Here is a 19,073-nt window from a genome sequence, read left to right as displayed (position 1 = left end):
CGGCGCTACATGTTGCCACTCGGTGATGAGATCGCTCGCGGATTCGTTTCTTGGCCGATGGATGATGAACATGGTAATGCTCGCGGACACGCACACGAGCTGGAACTTCCAGGACACCACGATGCCGAAGCTCCCACCCCTGCCGCCTGGGATGACCCAGAAGTGTCCTCCCCCATAGCGGCCCTGTCCAGGAGCCTCCCCGTGGCATCCATCATGAAGGCATCGATGACGTGATCCATGACAAGGCCGTGCTTCCGCGGTATCAGGCCGAAGCCGCCGCCGCCGAGGTGCCCGCCTACGTCGATCGTCATGGAAAGCCATGCGTCATCCCAGGGAAGTGGTCAAACTCGTCGGCGGTGAACCTTGGGTAGGCTGGCTCGTCCTCTGCCAGTAACGTGGAACTTACGCTCGCCCTCCAATGGCTGCACCTTGCTGACCTCATGTTCTTCAATTCGAGAAGAAATCTGGCAAGGGGATTTGGGAGGAGAAAATCAAGGGGATTAGCTTTACGGTGTTGGTTACGTGATGGACGAGCAGACGGAACCAGCGATGCGACCTGGAAACACCTCATGACCCGGTGTTTATTTCGGAAAATTTCAACCGTCAATTTTCATGGTTAAAACAAAATCAACGGATATAAACGGGATGACGTATGAAGAAATATGAAAACTTCCGCCCTTTAATATTAGGTATAGATATAGATTTGGTAACGGACCGAACTACATAGATGATTTTTGTTTGTATATCTTGTGAGAAAATTATGTTATTCGTAGTGACAACTTTTCATGTCCTTCAAAAAAAATGTACTAGTTTTCTTCACGTCCGAAGAAAAAGAAAAAAAAATGGGGCGTTGCGAGAATCGAACTCGCGACCTCTCGCACCCAAAGCGAGAATCATACCACTAGACCAAACGCCCTATAATTAGTAATTACCATTACAAGCCGTACTAATCACGTGATTAAGCTCCAAAAGAGTCGACACACCCTTTATTCCCTGGATTGGTCAAGCGAGGCCGGTGAACAGAACTACAGAAGAGTAGATGGACTTCCAGTGCCAGCGCCGGCAGCGATATCGGCATCTCAAGAGGCCTCCACCACCCGACGGCTCCTACTCCATCGCGCCGCAAGCCCGCAACCGTCACGGCGGCTACTGCTCGGAGACTGGATTTTCTACTCCAGGGTGCACCTATACCCGCATGAACAGTACACTTAAAAAAGGTACAAAACAAAATTTAAAAAATCTGAAATTTTGGGACAACAAACTAGATCAAAAGTTTTAGTTGCTTGCAAAATTTCGTAACCAAATAACATTCGGGGAGCCCTCGGCAAAAAAAAACAAATCTGTGTTCAAAGTTTTGTTCACTTTTGAGGAGTGATTTTGTTTTTTTTTGAGGGCTTCTCAAATGTTATTTGGTCACGAAATTTTGCAGAAAGCTAAATCTATTGATCTAGTTTGATGTCAAAAAAATTCAGATTTTTTCTTTCTTGTTTAATATTTTATTTCATGTGTATTGTTGATGCGGGTGCACCTGCACCCGGGAGCAGCCAGTGGCCCCTCCGCCGCCGACCACGGTACGTACGCTCCTTGGATGTTCTTGACCAGGATCACGCAGATTTGAGTCCCTTTGGTAGGTGTCGGCAATATCGATGCTGCCTGCTTGATCAGTTATAGTCTCTGGTATGTGGCTATGTGCCACCAGCTAGCCAGTGCTGGTACATGCTGGCCGATAGACAGGAATAGGAATAGCTTACTGTCAAATCGACCAGCTTAATAGTGCACAACTTTCTTCATCTTGTTCAGCAACACCGAGATTTCACTCATATAAATCTGAAAGAAAACATACACTAACTTGTGCAGGTGTGCTCCAGTTGATCTGGCCATCCAGCAATTAGCAGTGGCATACCGCTTTTCCTCTAAATAAGTAAATACAGCGCACTTGTGTGTGGCGAGAGATCAAATTTCACTGCATCCTGCTCCACAATCTACGCTCCCTCTGTAATGAAATGAAATGAAAGAGCGTTTAGATCACTGCTTTAGTAATCTAAACACTCTTATATTTCTTTACGGAGGGAGTAACAAGCATAACGCTCCTGATTCTGTCTTCTGCTTGTAGTTTGTCACAGTGAGCTAGTAATAAGCTTCTCCACATGATAAAGAACTAGCGCATTTTTGGTGGTCGTGCAGTTTCACTGCATTGTATCTAAACAGGCCTGCGTTTGGGGTTACGCAGCAATTGTAGTTGTATGTTGTTGGCAATAAGGGTGCGCGTGTGCGCACGTGGGACGCGTCGGGTGCGTCATGGGGGTGTGTATGTGCGTGCGTGTTGTTGGGTAGGGGTGCATGTATGTGTGTGCATGCGTGGCGCTGGACCAGGTGAAGCCGTTGGCGAGCTGGGCGAGGCGTTGGGAGCGGATCCGTTGCAGGCTCGGAGCGATCCCCGTGCATGCGTGCGCGTCGTGGGCACGTCCATAGTGGGCCGGATCAGCCGCTCGACTGGGTGGGGAGTGTGGGTCGTGCCCACCGCTGGCCCAGGCTATAAAGCCTCTGGCGGGGCTCGTTGTAATCGTGTGGTGTTGAGTGCGAGGCGTTCGTGCGCCGGAAACTCACTGTGTCCTCTGTTCGATCTTCTTCGTCCTTTCCTCGGTGCGAGCCACGGTGAGAGAGAGGTGCAGAGAGAGTGGGCGAGACACGGTGAGCTAGGGTTTGAGGTCTCGGCACCAACATATGTAAGTATTAGCGCCGAAGAAGCACGGCGCACGCCGCGCCCGTGACCGATTTCGTCTGTATTTTATGAAAATAAGCAAGAAAACAACATGTATCATGCCAGAAAATAAATAAAGAAGAAGAATATTAATTCTAGCTTTACCCATGATCTACCTAGGTACGTAACAAACATTAAATTATTTAAGGAATTAAGTAAACCGTCTGGTCTATTAATATTTTTTCATAAGAACGTATTTTCTCTTTTGTAGGTAAAAAAAATGATGGGACCGGTAGTAATATGTAGTTGAATTCATACTCAACTAGTGTTGATCAGTAGTGAGATCGAATGGGATTGCTACCAATGTGTAGACCCTATAGTAGGGAAATATTTCTTGTCCTGTTTGTGCATCTTTTTCACCTACATTTCATATCTAGTTCCTAGTTGGCATTCTTTCATTCTCTCTCAAATATGGATATACTTAATTAAATTCAAATTTCAAATTTTATAAGTAGTTTAAACCCCAAATTTGTCGTGGTGTAAAAATGGATAGTAATTGGCGGAAAGCTTATTTTAACGCATTATCTATGAATATCTAGCCTGATAATAGGATGTTCAACCCAGTGCTTTTTCAAATTGTGATATATGATAAGTGGTATATCCATACTTCGGGAAATTTTGGCAGCTAAGGAACAATTGGTTCTACAATAGCTTTTTGAGCAAACACTACCCTCCATGGATGATCTATTGTCTTGTATTTTTTTCTTTTTCCTTAAATCGGTCAAAGAAATAGAATTGGGAGTGGAGTGGAGTGAAGAGGTTGGTCGAGTGACCGTTTTTAGTTTAATGTTGCCCCTTGTCGTTGGTTGCTTATAGACTGTCGTGATGGGGCGCGTCGTAGAGGTGGCTTCAATAATCGCATTGTGGTTAAAGTCTTGATCTGGTTGGCCACAGGGAAGGAGAAGGCGAGGTAGACGACAACAACAACACCGGTTATTCTCCTTGCGTAGGTGAACGCATCGAGGGAGAATGAGTCTTAGTTATTTGGGGGATTTTTTTTCCTGACATTTATTTTGGATTACTGTTCACTTGAATGCATGATGCTGATTTATTGATTTTATTGTCCCGGTTTATTCGGGTGTATTGCGCTAGATTACAATTCGTGTATTGTTTTGGTTTATGGTTTGGATGGGCTAATGTTTCTGGTGTACTCAGCTGTTGTTCCATTCCACTGGTTTTACTGTTCTGGGTCGAGGAAGGAGTCTCAAAATAAAATTAGGTTTATTTTTTTATTTTTTGGTTTTCCTTTTGGATTACTGTTCACATGAATGCACAGTGCTGGTTTACAGTTTTTATTGTCCCGGTTTATTCGCGTGTATTGCTCTGGATTACAATTCCATTATTGTTTCGGTTAAAAATATGTTGGAACCCTTTAAACAATAAAAATAAAAAATAGAATCTCATAACGCCACCCATTATTATATGAAACTCATGTTAAATTATAGTGTATGTGTGTGTCATGATGCATATTTTAATGCTTTAAATATTGTTGGGAAACATACACACTACGGGAATCAGCTAATTTGCCGTCTGTGGAACTCTTTGCCGTTAGCTTTTTGTCGGGGCTGACGGTAAAGTCCACTTCGCCATTTGTAAAAAAACACATACGACAAAGCGTGACTTGGAGTGTTGGGTTGAGACCAACCAATTGCGTGTAAATCACCATGAGGCTTTTAATAAAAAATCCCAAAAAAGGAAAACAAAAACAAAAACAAAACCTTGCCGGTTAACCCTTTACGTAATTCTCGGATCTAAGCAGCACAAAAATAAAATTAAAAAAGAAGACCAGGCCACTGCCGGCTTAGTATATGTGTATGTGTATATGTAATTGTTTTAACTGATATGTATATACTTTTCCCTGAAGCTACTGTTCAAAAGTATGTACTGTTCAGAACTATTTTATTGTTCATGCATGATTACTGTTTGAACTTGGTTACTGTTTTACGTATATGATTACTGTTCACGAGGAGGGATGACGTTCACTGGATGGGGACGTGGCACTGGGCTCAACAGTAAAATGTACAGTAGACAACAAAAATTTTAGAAAAAAAAAAGGAGAAAAAGAGGAAGCTTCTCGCTTTAGTATTGTTATATGTAACACATATGAATCTCAAGTTTCTGCCGTCTGCTTCTAGTGTCACTGTGAACTAGCTAGTAGCCAAAATAAAATCACAGGGTAGTGAATTGGTGAACTATGAGGTGGCACATACTAATTCTAGTGCACTAAGCGTTAGATATTGCTGCTTGTCTTTTCTCTGGCTAGCTCCTCAGTTCGTTGCATCTACATATCTAGAATCCATAATTCTTGACTGTCCATCGGCTTGCCTTCAGATTCTTCTTCAGTTTCACTGTCTGTATCGCTACCGTTATGACTGCGGAGGATGTTGAGTATCGTGACTATTAGGAAATATAGGATTTATCCCTACCTTGTCTTTATACTCCAACCAAATCATGTACTTACTATATATACGCCCATGAGGCTCAAGCAATACAACAATGATTTCCACCAAACCCCTATCTCCCTTCTAACATGGTATCAACCTAACCGATCCAAACCCTAGCCGCCGCCTGCCGCTTCCGCACCTGCGTGCCGCCCCCGGGGCGGTCGGCCTCCATGACCACCGTCGGGGGCCGCGCCGCCCGTTCCTAGGGTTCGTCCGCCGATCATGTTGACCGACTGCTCTAGAGAGTCTTTTTTTCACGATGCTTTGGTCTGAATTTTTTTTTCCTTCGCCGTTTGTTTAATCGGCGTTTTCTTTTTTTGGTTTTCCGATCGAGTATCGATTTGAGTGGTCCGCCGCAGTCCTTCGTCAACGACGCGTACTCCGCAGGTGTCTTCATCTTCTTCAAACGGCTAGTGCTAGCGCGGAGGCCACTCGCGTATGCTTGCGCTGACCCGAGGGTGCCTCGTCCTGTCCGCGTGCGTTGGCGGCAGCGCTGGCCCTTGTCCGGCGCCGCAGCGGCCCGACGCGGTGCATGGTCACTGATGTATCCCGCATGGCACCGTGCTACACTTGACGCTTGATTCGTGGCATGCATGTGCATTGGTTCTCCCTGCATAAACGCGTGTGTACAGATTTGCATGGTTGCCCAACGTGTGTCTGATCTGATCAATGGGTCTGATTGACCGTACACGTGCAGCTCCGAAGATTTCCGTCGAGTACCCGCATATCTCCGTCAATCGAGCAACGGGCTGCAGCTGCATCGTTTCTTTGGACCACACTGTCGCTGCTACATCGCCCCGCGCATTGTCGCTGTGTCGCCCCTTCGGACCGTAGTGATATGGCCCGCAGTCACCGCCGTCCCAAGACCGTCCGCTCCAGGCCATCCATGTGAATGCACCGACCCTCGCGCTGCCGCTGCATTTCCCCGTCGCGCCGTAGCAAGCGTGGTACGCGGTCCTCGTCGCCGCCCCGTGGTTCACCCTGTGGTTGCACCGACCTGCGCGCTGCCGCTGCGTCGCCCCTTCGGGCTGTAGTGTCGCGGCCCGAGATCCACCGCCGCCTCGAGGCCTATCCACTTTAGGTCGTCCCCGTGGATGCACCGGCCCTCGTGTTGCCGCTACGTCGCCCCATCGGGCCGTAGCGAGCGTGGCACACGGTCCCTTCCTCCGCGGCTCCACCCTGAGGTCTTCCCCGTCGTCGCCCCGACCCATGCGCTGCCGCTCCGTCGCCCCTTCAAGCCATAGCGTCGTGGCACGCGGTCCACTTCGTCGTCCACGCGCGTCGACTCCTGTGTGGTATGCGTCGCGCCGTCTTCCTAGGCGCAGGAACGCCACCGTCTGCGCCAGTCTTCGTCACGTTGTCGGGTTCTTCTTCGCTTACTTCAAGCACCGACGCCGCGCTCCTAGCCGCCGCCTCCTCCTCCTCCTCAGGCCGCCGCCACCGCCGCTCTTTTTCCCGGTCCACGGTGACTGCCTCGGCACTGGCCATCCCGACTCGACATCGACCACGGCGTCCCTCGCACGGCTACCTCGACCACAGCTACACCATCCTACGTTCTCGGCTACTTCGACAAACAGCACAAAGGGCTATCGCCTTGCTTGAGCATCCTCGTCCGCTTTCACTCCGGCCACAACTTCCGTGATGCGTCGACCGTTACGGGGGGGGGGGGGGGGGGTCCTTCGGCTTGCCTTCGGATTCTTCTCCAGTCTCACCGTCTGTGTCGCTACCGTTGTGACTGCGGGTGATATTGAGTATCGTGACTATTAGGAAGTATAGGATTTATTCCAACCTTGTCTTGTACTCCAAGCAGGTCATGTACTCACTATATATAAGCCCACAAGGCTCAAGCAATACAACAACGATTTCCACCAAACCCCTCTCTCTCTTCTAACATTGATCCATACATGATTAACTGCATCACACACGAAAGAAGCGTCCCTGCATGAGTGTACATTGATTTCTTCTTCTGAAACAAAAGAATAGACAATCATGTTCATTGTATTTGCACTTGCAATGGGCGATGTAGAGGAGCAGACGTGGGACGAGGTCGTCCTGGGGAATGAGACGGCGGTGCTGGTTGAGTTCTGGGCGCCATGGTGCATCCCGTGCCGCTTGATGCACCCCATCATCGCAGACCTGGCCAAGGCCTATGTTGGCAAACTGAGATGTCTGAGGGTAAACACGGTCCAGAACCAGAAACAGGAGGTGGCCATGAGATATGGCATCAGGAGCATCCCCACCATCCTCATCTTCAAGGATGGTGAGAGGAAGGAGACGGTCATCCACACCATTGCAAACACGGCCATGGCCACCACAGTCGACAGGTTTTTTTAAGCATACAGTAACAATTCCAATTCTTTGTTCTTCCATGCCTGAGAGCTCGGGAGTAGAAGGGTACTTTTGGCCCGGGATGCGAAGTATCTACACCCGAGCTCAAATGCACATTGATGACCAGTAAAAAAATAGTAAACAAAAATTTTATCATAAAAAGTTATTCCTGAAAGTCGTGGTAAAAAACAAAATCAATACTCAAAAAATGCAAATTTTTTAAGCATTTTGGAGTGTTTATTTTTTTGTCATGTCTTCCACAAATGTTATTTCAGGCTGAAAATTTCCATGCGCTGACAACATTTGTGAAAGTTTGCACCCAATTTTTTCCTGATTTTTTTTATTTTTTTGATTTATTTCGGAATTTACTGTTCACTCCAAGCTCAATGACATTTAGTGATTTGTTGACTAATGCAGTTCAAACAAATCCTTCTTCAAAAACCCTGTAAAAAAAACTTTGAAAAAACAGGGCCTCTTTTTTGAAAGTTTTTTTACAGGGTTTTTGAAGAAGGATTTGTTTGAGTTTTTTCAAAGTTTTTTCTACAGAGTTTTTGAAGAAGGATTTGTTTGAACTGCATTAGTCAACATTTCCTAGATAATTAACTCAATTACGATGAATTAATTAACTAGAATCCAACAAATCACTAAGGCCTCCTTTCGTTCATAGGAATTTTGTAGGAATTGTAAAGGATTGGAACTTTGTAGGAAAAACTCCTTTGAAGCCTTTTGGTTTGTAGGAATGGATTCCTATTTTTATGTAGACTAGAAATCAATCCTTCACATTTTAGTGCATCTAATGGCGTGTTCTTTCCTATATGGATTGAGATGCAGGTCATCGATCTCATTCCCTATGACTTTCCTATTCCTATCCTATGAACCACAGGAGGCCTAAAGATTTGTTCTTTTACATGGTGCTCCTCCGCTCTATTCTCCTTGGAGGTTAATACACTATGCTTGACCTTTTAAAAATATAAGATTTTTTAAGACAGACTTTGACAAAACAGCACACTACTAATATGTGATCTATACGATAAATCACCGTATCCATAGAGTAAATACTTCTCTTCAAATAAGAATCTAGTGACAACGATTCCATGGCACATAACCTCGTGCCAGCAATGAAATTAGTAGTAATGGTCTTGCCTTAAACGAACAAAATACACCATAAATTTTGAAACGGAGGGGGAGTACATGATTTGGCTACAAAATAAATATAGATATTTTTCCCTTTTTCTAACAAAAATAAAAGAGAAAAGGAGGTTGTTTTCCTCCAGCAGAAACGGAAAGTAGGCAGCCCCGAGAGAAACCCCAAATTCTCAGATCCACCACGATGGCATCGCCGGCGACGCCCCGGCCCCGCCGGCGCCGGCCATGGAGTCGCAGGCGGACCTACCGGACCACGTCGTCGAGGATATCCTCCTCCGCCTCCCCACGGCCGAAGACGTCGACCGCGCATCCATGGCCGGCGCCTCCTTCCGCCGCATCATCGCCGCCCGCTCCTTCCTCCGCCGCTTCCGCGCCCTCCACCGCCCGTCTCTCCTGGGAATACTCGCGTACGAACCGTCCCAAAGGGCCGACCTCTCCGTCGCCTTCCTCCCGGCCCAGCCGCCGCCCGCACCATCGCCAAGGCCGATTTCTCCTGCTCCTTCCTCCCCTCCCCGGAGCTCTGGAGCAACTGTGACTTCCGCGACGGCCGCGCCCTCCTCTCCAAGCAGGGGGATTTCCTGGCCAACCTCGCCGTATGCGACCCACTGCACCGGCGCTACCTCCTGCTACCAGCCCTCCCCGACGACCTAGCTGCTCTAGCCAAGCAGCTGGATGTCATGGATTGTGACCCCTTCCTTGCCCCTGCCGGCGAGAGTGAGGGCACCATTTGTCGACGCACCCTCGGGCTTCAGAGTCATGTGCTTGCGCAGGTGGTGCTACAAAAAGCTGGTCCTCTTCATCTATTCTTCCTCGGGTGCCCGTGCCGGCCAATGGCGCATTGTTACATTTCATGGTTGGGGCGCCTTGATGCCAGGACACGTCGGTGTGGGTTGCTTCACGGCCAATGACGCCACGTCTCGCCATTATGCTCATGGATGCTTCTATTGGGAGATGGCTTATACCCACAAGTATCTTGTGTTCGACACGCACACGGAAGAGTTCTCTACTCTGAGTGTGCCACGCGGCCGTGATGAGATAGTCTTTGTGGAGGCAAGGGAAGGAAGGCTTGGCATGCTTAGTCGCGGCTTTAAAGGTTTTGAAAATCGCTATGAAAGTGAGCTCTTGTATGACATTTTGCGAGATAATGGAGATGGCACAAAGCAGTGGCAAAACAAGGCCATTATCCCGGAGCCGCATAATTATCACTATACCATCATCGGTGTTGCTGGGGGATACTTACTTCTACATGGGAATCTATACGACCCGGAGTCACCTGATAACGACTTCAACTATTATTCAGTAAATCTCCAGACTTTGAAGCTCGAGTGGTTCTGTGGGTCTGCACCTGTGTATTTCTCCTCGGTTACCCATCTGTATGTGGGTTTCCCGCCATCCTTGTCTCCACCAACTATTTGAATGGGTAAGCTTGCTACTAGTTTTTACTTGTATTGTTCATGGCATACATAAGGCCGGTCGATATTGTGAGATGATGCAAGTATTATAATTAACTCAATGGTACCAGGCTTTGTCATTCTGCTAATTTCAGCAAGCAATTCTCAGTTCCTCACTACGGAGGAGGGTGTCCAAGTTTATCTCCTGCCCATTATTACCTTTGGCGCCTTTCGGTGTTTAGGTGATATTCTAGTGATTTAATTTATATAGACTATGCAATTGGAAAGATATGAAACTCAAGAAAGCAAGAAATACATTTTTCTCATCTTATTTATATGCATGTTATCATTTTAAGGCTGTCATATAAATAAAATATAAAATAAATCACCAAACAGCATCATGGTATCCCTAAAAATTGCTCTAGCAAGCTGGAGAGGCCAGATCGAGGAAGAGGACATGGAGGAGCACCAGATCCGAGTGGTGCTGAGAAGGGGTCGCTTCCACGTGTCTGTGTGCATGCATAGGCTGTCAAGGCCGTCTGGCCGCCGTGAACACCAGCGGGACTGCCGCCAGGGCCGGCACGCGAACAACAACACTAGGCGAGATGGGTAGGAGGAGCCCAGAAGTGCTGCGGGATGACCCTGCCAGCGCCAATGCCTCGTTTTGAGATCCAAACATTTAAAACTCGTACACCATAGAGTAGTATAGATAAATACAACACACTTGTGTGTGGTGAGAGATCAAATTTAAGTGCATCCTGCTCAATCTACGCTAGTCTCAGCTTTTCGGTTAAGTTGCTGCTCTAGTGAATTAAATCTGTTGGTAGTGCAGTTCAATCACGCACGAAAGAAGCATAGCTGCATGAGTGTACATTAATTTCTTCTTCTGAAACAAAGGGACAGACAATCATATTCTTTGTATTTGCACTTGCAGTGGGCGATATAGAGGAGCAAAATTTGGGCGAGGTCGTCCTGGGGAGTGAGACGGCGGTGCTAGTCGAGTTCTGGGCACTATGGTGTGGCCTGTGCCGCTTGATGCACCCCATCGTCGCAGACCTGGCCAAGGCCTATGTTGGCAAACTGAGATGTCTGAGTGTAAACACGGACCAGAACCTAGAGGTGGCCATGAGATACGGCATCAGGAGCATCCCCACCATCCTCATCTTCAAGGATGGCGAGAGGAAGGAGACGGTCATTGGCACCATTGCAAAGACGGCCTTGGCCGCCACAGTCGATAGGTTTTTGTAAGCATACAGTAGCAATTCCAATTCTTTCTTCTTCCATGCCCGAGAGCTCTGGAGTAGAAGGATGACATTTTCCGAGATAATGAAGATGGCACAAAGCAGTGGCAATGGGAGGACATAATCCCGGAACCCCATAATTATCGCTATTCCATCATCGGTGTTGCTGGAGGACACTTACTTCTACATGGAAATCTACGCGACCCGGAGTCACCTGATATCGACTACAACTATTATTCAATAGATCTCCAGACTTTGAAGCTTGAGTGGTTCTGTGGGTCTGCGCCCGTGTTCATCTCCTCGGATACCCATCTGTATGCGGGTTTCCCGCCATCCTTGTCTCCACCAACTATTTGAAGGGGGTAAGCTTGCTCTTATTTATATTTTTCTTGTATTGTCCATGCCATATATAGGATTAACACTGCAATATGATACAAGTATTAGCTAGTATACCATCCAATATGATTAACTTTAAAATAGGATGCATGTGTTTCCAATGTCATGCTGACGCAACCTTGTGTTTAATTAACTTGATTAGAGAAGTTTGGAGACACATTTGGTGCACAGGGCAGTGGTTACGTTTGCGTTTTCCTTTGGTATAGCTGTATGTGGGACAAACAAACTTGGTGATGAACAGTTGTTTCTATTGAAGTATCTGAAACTAGATGTTTTCGTTGCATCTAATTATACAAGAGAGGTTTGGCTTGTTGACACGAGTCTCGCCTTGGGTCCTTTTGATGGCATACATATATGTCCTCTCCTCAAAGCACACATGCATGCTACATGTTGGTTGATTTGGCATGTGTGCATCTTGAGCGCGCTCATATTAGATGGGTCGTCCACTGGCCGACCTGCCTCATATATATTAGGTGGGGTCTGCAGACTGCGGTCTCTCTAGCTACTGTTAATTTGCATGTTTTCTTCCATGTAGTCTCTCTTGCTTGTTGCTGTTAGTTGGGCATTTGTAAACCGCTAGCAGTGCCAAGTCCAGTAACTGATGGAGTACCTAGTAGTAGTAGTATGTATGAACACCGTGTTAATCCTTGCATGGTGCGTAAGGGTAAGTGCCCCGCCGTTAACTTGGATGTTTCATTTAACAGTAACAATTGGTAATCTACATGCACTCCCGGATCACATCAGAGTTCCTTCAGCCGTGACTATTGTGTGTTGTCATTGATAAAAAAAGAATGGAAGGCTTTGGTTAACACCAACATGGCAAATCTGCTTATATTATCTGAAATGGAGACACCAATACGGCCAGAATTTGAGCCGAATCATAATCTACATACAGTTTACATGAAGCTAAGTAGCCGAATCATACTCCCTGAAGGTGCCCTCTTTCACAGCAAAGTAGCTGCAAGTTGTGGCTTCCAACCTATTATCACCTTATTTGATATATATATATAGCCCTGCTTTTGTGTTTCCATCACTCGCTGAGGGGTTTTGCTCTAGACCACAACTTGAACAAAATTTGCCTATGTGAATAGTATCATTGAACGTGTTCATCACAGAGGGGCATCGATCCCTTATGACGGTGTTAAGTAATAAGTACAGGTGTGAAGCAGAGTAAGAAGGCAAACCCTAATATCATCGTCAGAGCAATTGTTGCTGATCCTGACAGGCATGATGGCTTCAAAGATGTCCGCAAGAACTACAACTACACAGAGCAAATGCTGGTCTGGTTGCAGCACTGATTTCCCTGACTGACAGTGCCACTGCAGGCAAAAGTAGTTGAGTTGATAAGAACACAATCTTCTCAGCAATTTCCCCCATGCAAGCAGAGCAGAGGCCACAGACAGAAAGGAGGCAACATAAGCTTACATAGCTTCTAAGTTCCGAACCTGTCAAAATTGCATGCATGATGAAATTGACGATCAGCATCAAACAAATAATCCGCCAATCATAGACTGGAACTTGTGTGCAATTTCTTAAACTAATTCTGGGATCCTTGTTATTCACATGCAAAGCTCATCTGCGAAGGTTCTTCCTTCCTGTTGAAATGCTAAGCCTTTCAACTCAAATAGTGTACAGGAGCGACTTTCTCGTCGTAGTGAAGGATTTCGGTATCCTTCATACATACAGCTCGCTTCATCTTATTTCACTCATCTCTGTCTTCAACCCTAATACAGCACACGACTAATGGCACTCCCCATGCCAGTTCACTGTAGCCATCGTCCATGGTAGTTGAGCTCTGATATGCACGACGATAGAGCCTCCCGTACCATCTTGTTGTTGCCCTCAACATACAGTACGTCTTCAAACAGACTCTTTGCCTGCTCCAGCAGCCTTATCTTCTCCTTGTTGTTCCGAGAACGCAACTGGGATCGCTGCTGCAGAGCGCTGCCCCATCTGTAGAGAGCTGCAACGCCACATCACTTACACGTGAGCATCATACACAGCCACATCCAAACAACTAGAGATAGGAAATGAAGTATCCAAGTTCAAACTTGTAGGGAAATTCAGGCTAAAAAGCAGAGCGGTGTCGAACCTTCTGGAGCATAAGTGTTGCTTTTGGATAACATGGCGTCAAACTTGTCGATTGCAGCCAAATACACCCGATCAGCATCAACTGCTGCTTCCTGCATCAGTTTTTTTTATAATAAGTCAAATGCACAAATAACCAAAAAAAACTAAATAGTTAGCGGACTGATGCCTAGTATTCTGAGTTTCTAGACTGTGTGCACTGTATTAAATGATTGCAACAGAACAAAAATAGATGTTTATCATTCTCATTTTACCAATATCACAGGATAACTATGCAGCAGTAATTATTACCCACCAACACAAAAGTGGTATACACTATGTAAATTATTAGCTAGATGGTAAATACGACATCAACTTGTTATGTGAGCATGTGCATACTGTATAATAATGTCGGTGCTCATACCGGTCCGATGTCAGCAAGCAGTTGACCACGAAAGATAAGAGCGAGTCCCCAATTGTACAGCGCCTTGACGTCGCCCGAATCAATTGACACAGCCGTCCTATAGCTTCTGCCTGCCTCAACAAGGAGACTCTCACACTCCTCACAAACGCCCACCAGCGCAGACGAAATGTTCTCTCTGTTAAGGATCCTTCTATCAAGCTTCCTGGACCGTGAGACACGCTCTCCTCCGTTAATATAAGCCCCGCTGTTGGCCAGCAGCGTCCTCAGCTCTCGGCTAATCTTGAGCTTGAGCTCCCCATGGAGGAGGTAGGTGTTCCCTAGCTGACCGACCGCTACCAGGCTTGTCGGCCTCAAAGCCACGGCGGTGGACAGAAGCCTTGCTGACCTATAGAGCAATGCGTCCGCGGCCTCTTCGTCGTCCCTGGCCATCATGCATTCCCTCGCCTTCCTCAAGATCTCAGCAGCCTCCTTAACGTTGCGGCCAAACTCTTCAGCATCTGAACCCACGCCGGCACCACCATCATCATCATTTGTAAGTGGTTGTTCCTCGACACTGGCGGCGGCACTGCCCACGAATTCATCAGCCGGCATGCCCCGTGCTCCACTCACTCGGCTCTCACCGCCGTCGCGGCGCTCAATCTGCAGCCTGTACGACCTGTCCCGGATCTCGAGCGTCCTCTCCAGCAAAGAGGACTCGGTAGATTCAGCGGCGAACCTGCCGCCTTCTTCATAGCGATTGTCGCTCCTCACCCTGCCGCCTTCTTGAAATGGACCATCATTTGGCACCCTGCCGCCGCGGCCATACCTGTGCTTGGACACCAGCCTCTCCAGCCGGTCATCGTCTTCCTGCCCACTCTCAGAACTGAACCCTGCATCCTCAAACACATTGGCAGCATCATCCTTGCCATCGAACGGCAGCATGTCGAGCGGCCGGGCGCTTCCGACAGCCGCTGAATCAGCTGGATTGTGTTCCCGATCCCCTTGCTGAGCTACAGCAGAGCCTGAATTACTCTTGGCATCGGCCGTAGAAGCATCAGGGGCGACGGCCTTGGCGGGTTTCTTCCGCGGCGAGGCGAAGCTGAGCTCCCGCAGGGCGGCCTTGGCCCAGCCACCGACGTAGCCGGCGACCTCCCTGGCCACCTCGCCCAGCGCGGCGTCTCCGGGCGCGGGGCCGGCCGCCGCGGCCGCGCACTCGACGAGCGCATCGCGGGCGCGGTCGAGGGAATCGAGGATGGGGCGGGGCCCGTGGTCGCCGCCGTCGTCGTCGGCCAGGAGGCGGTCCTTGAGGGAGAGGAGGCGGGCGTCGAGATCCGCGAGGAGGGCGGCGAGGCGCTGGCTTGAGGAGGGGGCGAGGTGCCTGGCGGTGGCGAACCCGGCGGCGAAAACGGCGGCGAGGAGCGGGGCGGGCGGGAGGCGGGAGAGGGAGAGCGCGGCGACCGGGAGGAGGAGGAGGAGCGGGGCGGCGGCGAGGGACTGCTGCGGGAGGCTGAAGGGGAGGTCCGGGTCGGCGGGGAGGTCGGCCCAGCCGTTGTAGGACGCGGCGGCGGAGGAGCAAGAGCAGCAGCGGGTGGATGTGGAGGTGGAGGGGAGGAGGCGGTGCGGATGACGGAGGCGGAGGAGGGATGGTCTCGGCGGCCGCGGGAGCAGGAGGAGGAAGACGGGCTGCGAGGAGGGAGGAGAAGGGAGGGGGGAAATGGGGGCGGAGGAGGATGCCGCCATTATCCCACCCCACCGCTCTGGTCTACCTTTTTTTCCTCATCCTCAGTGTGAGAAATATCCCACCATTCCTACATCTGTGATCCACCCTTGTGTTTTTTTTCTTTTCAAAAGATCAAATCTATTATAAAAGCTCGCCAAAAGTACAAAACATCTTAAATATAATTAAAAATTACATCAATATTGCAAGACCATAATTAGAAGCAGGATAGTGGTGGAAAACGAGAGAAAGTCTATCAGAGTCCATAGTTAGAAGCCAATTCTTGGATTCACCCCTTTATAGAACAGTAAAATCTCTACTACTCCATCCATTGGAGTACTTAAAAATCTATTATAGAAAATAGTAAAATCAAAAAAATATAGAAAAACTGTAAAAAAACACAACCATACGAGGAATTTGTTAATTTTGTCGTCGTATAGTTTTTTATGTTTGATCTGCAGCTGGAGGTTGAAGAGTGCACAACCATACGAGGTAGATCCAACTACCCAAAAAAATGGACTTTACACCAAAAAGATAATTTGGTGGCTATATGGATTTTAGGTGACTTACATAAAAAGAAATCAATTCATGTGAAACTGTTGCATTTCCATCAGTGCAAATTTAAACAGGGAAATTTCATCACAAAAATAATAATTGAAGTGGTTAAAAGGATGTTGCACAATAATTTTCACACACAAAGAGGATGCGACAATAAGAGCATTCAACCTACAGCAATGCCAACAAAATCATCACAGTATCCAACTTAAATTCCATACAACATCAATCACAGGTCTTTCCAAAAAAAATCCAACACTTGATGATAAATATACAAACACATACAGCAGCAGCACAGCCTTACCTTATTCTTACCAGTCCCCTCTTTCTCTCTACAAAATGCAATGACAATATTAACGAATAAAGTTTGTTGGTCCCATAAGTAACAACCCTCCTGCTCATAATAACAAACTCAAATTAATAATAGTACACTGCGTGTATCTCCGCCATGATTCCCCGTGGTGAACTCAGACGATTTCACCACCTCGCATGCTATGTGGCCTTCACGCTCCTTCCCCATCCGTCTCTCCTGGAACAACTCTACTGACACCCAAATATAACCCTACTGCGAAGGATTAGCGGCTGATCAAAGCCATCCTCATTCAGGCAGCGGCGATGGGCTCAGCTGGTGGCGCCGGAGCTGCTGCTGCGGGGGCAGCGGCGGCGGCGGGTGGGGCGTTCTCCTTCTCAGGGACAGTGCCATTGGCAGGGGCATCCTTGGCAGCAGGTGTCGCTGCCGCCTTAGCTCCGTCCTTTCCAGCGGCGGCCGGAGCTCCGTCCTTCCCGGCGGGTGCCGCGGCGGGTGGTGGAGGTGGCTTCATGTGTGGCGGTGGTGTGTGCTTCAGCTTCGACAGGATCTGGCGCATCCGTGCCATGTCTGTGGCCTTCCCAGGCTTGGGGCCCTGGACCACGATGATCCCGGGCTTCTTGTCCTTGTCCTTCTTGCCCGTCCTCTTCTCAATGTGTGCAATCTCCTGTGGGATGAGCTCGGATATCGCCTTCCAGTACTGCTTGTCTGCTCCCTTGTGGAACTTCTCCTGGTTGGAGAGGAAAAGCTGGCAGCAACACAGGGAGAGAACAAAAAGAGATGTCAGGTAACCATATCTTGTTCAAAAAGAGCCACAGGAGAATACACAGGGTCATGATGTTGAGAAATAATGTACCTTCTCCCTTTCCCGGTTGTGATCCTTGCTTGTCTCAAGGTTCAGCTTGCGTTTCTCAACGAAACCCTTCTTGAACTCTTCAGCTTCAAGGATGATTTGGCTCCTCAGCTCCTTCTCGTGCTTCTCCTTTTCCTCCAGAAGGAGTGCATTTTGACTGTTCAGAGCTGGTGTTAGCATTTACTTTGCACAACACATATGAAATCAAGCAGAAAACATAGCAGTATTTATTCTTTAGCAGATATGGCCTCTGTTCAAGATATTTAATGCAACACTAGCGTTGTAGTTGATGATATAGAACAGGGTCTACAGCAGTTTATTTTAAGATATTCTCTGGCCCGGAAGTCAGATCTGGAGTCATTTGTTATATCTTTATCTGAAAGTTTATTTCATAGTGGCTACTGCAAACTGCACACTTTGGTGGAGGGGTTTAAATAGACAAATAGTGCACTGGAGGAAACATAAAGAAACGCCAAGAAGCAAACACTTCCTATAGGGGAAATAACATCAACATAATCAAGAACACTCCTTTAGTTTTTGGAAAGCTCGCTTTTTGGACACAGCAGGAAGAGGAAGTCATGTGTAGATTTGTCTTGGAAAATAGCCCAGTTTGAAAAACCAAAAAAAAAATACTTGAATCATACAAACATACAGACTTCTGTGCTTGAACATGAACCTGTATGTATTTGCCACTATGATGTAGAAATAAGAACAAGGGAAGTCAATTTCATTTTCAATTCCCTATAGATAAAAAACTAAAGAAGCAGCTACACGCAGAAAGTCCTAGAGATTCAAACTTGCAGTTTCATCATGCAAATCCAATTGGACCTTCTTGATTTGATATCTTCAACTACAAAATCCCAGGTTTCAATAAAATTGTGCACCTAATGTACCACAAGATCAGCTAGCCTGAGAAAGTGTTCCAGCAAGATAAATCATTTTTATCATATTAACAGGTCATGATGAAAAAAGTTGTGGCAGTCAGACATATATAATCCTACTGCAAAAACACAACTTCCATGACCAATTTGTACGGCAATCGCTCCTATGCAGTTAAATTTCTACTGCAAAAGCTGCATATACAGTAGATCATGGCAAAATTCTAAGCGATCATTTGCTTTTATTCAGCTAAAATCCTAGTGTACTGAAGCTGCTAAGGTACTGGGTCACACTATCATACAGCACAAGCACTGAATTCGAGCTCGGTACCCGGGGATCCTCTAGAGTCGACCTGCAGGCATGCAAGCTTGAGTATTCTATAGTCTCACCTAAATAGCTTGGCGTAATCATGGTCATAGCTGTTTCCTGTGTGAAATTGTTATCCGCTCACAATTCCACACACAGAGAGCCCCAAGCAGTAAAAACTGGGATGTAATCATGTGATTCCGACTGCTTTGTTGATCTGAGACCACCCAGTACTAAATCCCCGATTTAAAGCTGAGCCATTTTTAGCTCATTGACATC

General features: G+C 47.4%; 3 protein-coding genes and 1 non-coding gene across 4 annotated transcripts; 1 reads left to right on the top strand and 3 right to left on the bottom strand.

The window, feature by feature from the left end:
• Positions 1-844: 844 nt before the first annotated feature.
• TRNAP-UGG lies at positions 845-916 on the bottom strand. The gene has a single exon. It is a non-coding gene; the product is annotated as a tRNA-Pro (tRNA).
• Positions 917-1,039: 123 nt separating this feature from the next.
• LOC125519609 (thioredoxin M5, chloroplastic-like) lies at positions 1,040-7,539 on the top strand. The gene is made up of 3 exons (XM_048684356.1): positions 1,040-1,217; positions 1,545-1,571; positions 7,220-7,539. The coding sequence occupies exons 1-3, from the start codon at positions 1,040-1,042 to the stop codon at positions 7,537-7,539; spliced, it is 525 nt and encodes a 174-aa protein (XP_048540313.1).
• Positions 7,540-13,193: 5,654 nt separating this feature from the next.
• LOC125519107 lies at positions 13,194-15,972 on the bottom strand. The gene is made up of 3 exons (XM_048683986.1): positions 14,199-15,972; positions 13,800-13,890; positions 13,194-13,670 (listed from the first exon to the last, which is right to left on the bottom strand). The coding sequence occupies exons 1-3, from the start codon at positions 15,915-15,917 to the stop codon at positions 13,471-13,473; spliced, it is 2,010 nt and encodes a 669-aa protein (XP_048539943.1). The 5' UTR covers positions 15,918-15,972; the 3' UTR covers positions 13,194-13,470.
• A 677-nt stretch (positions 15,973-16,649) lies between these two features.
• On the bottom strand, positions 16,650-17,766 carry LOC125520914 (clathrin light chain 2-like; the record flags this gene model as incomplete). The annotated part of the gene is given in 2 exon segments (XM_048685955.1): positions 16,650-17,504; positions 17,613-17,766. Coding segments are annotated over 2 exon segments (607 nt in total), but the record flags the coding sequence as incomplete, so codon positions are not given.
• Between the last annotated feature and the right edge of the window lie 1,307 nt (positions 17,767-19,073).

The sequence above is a fragment of the Triticum urartu genome, chromosome 7 (assembly GCF_003073215.2).
Source record: "Triticum urartu cultivar G1812 chromosome 7, Tu2.1, whole genome shotgun sequence".
NCBI classification, from domain to species: Eukaryota; Viridiplantae; Streptophyta; class Magnoliopsida; order Poales; family Poaceae; genus Triticum; species Triticum urartu.
Note: the sequence above shows the minus strand (reverse complement) of the source record. Positions and strands in the feature narration are given on the sequence as shown.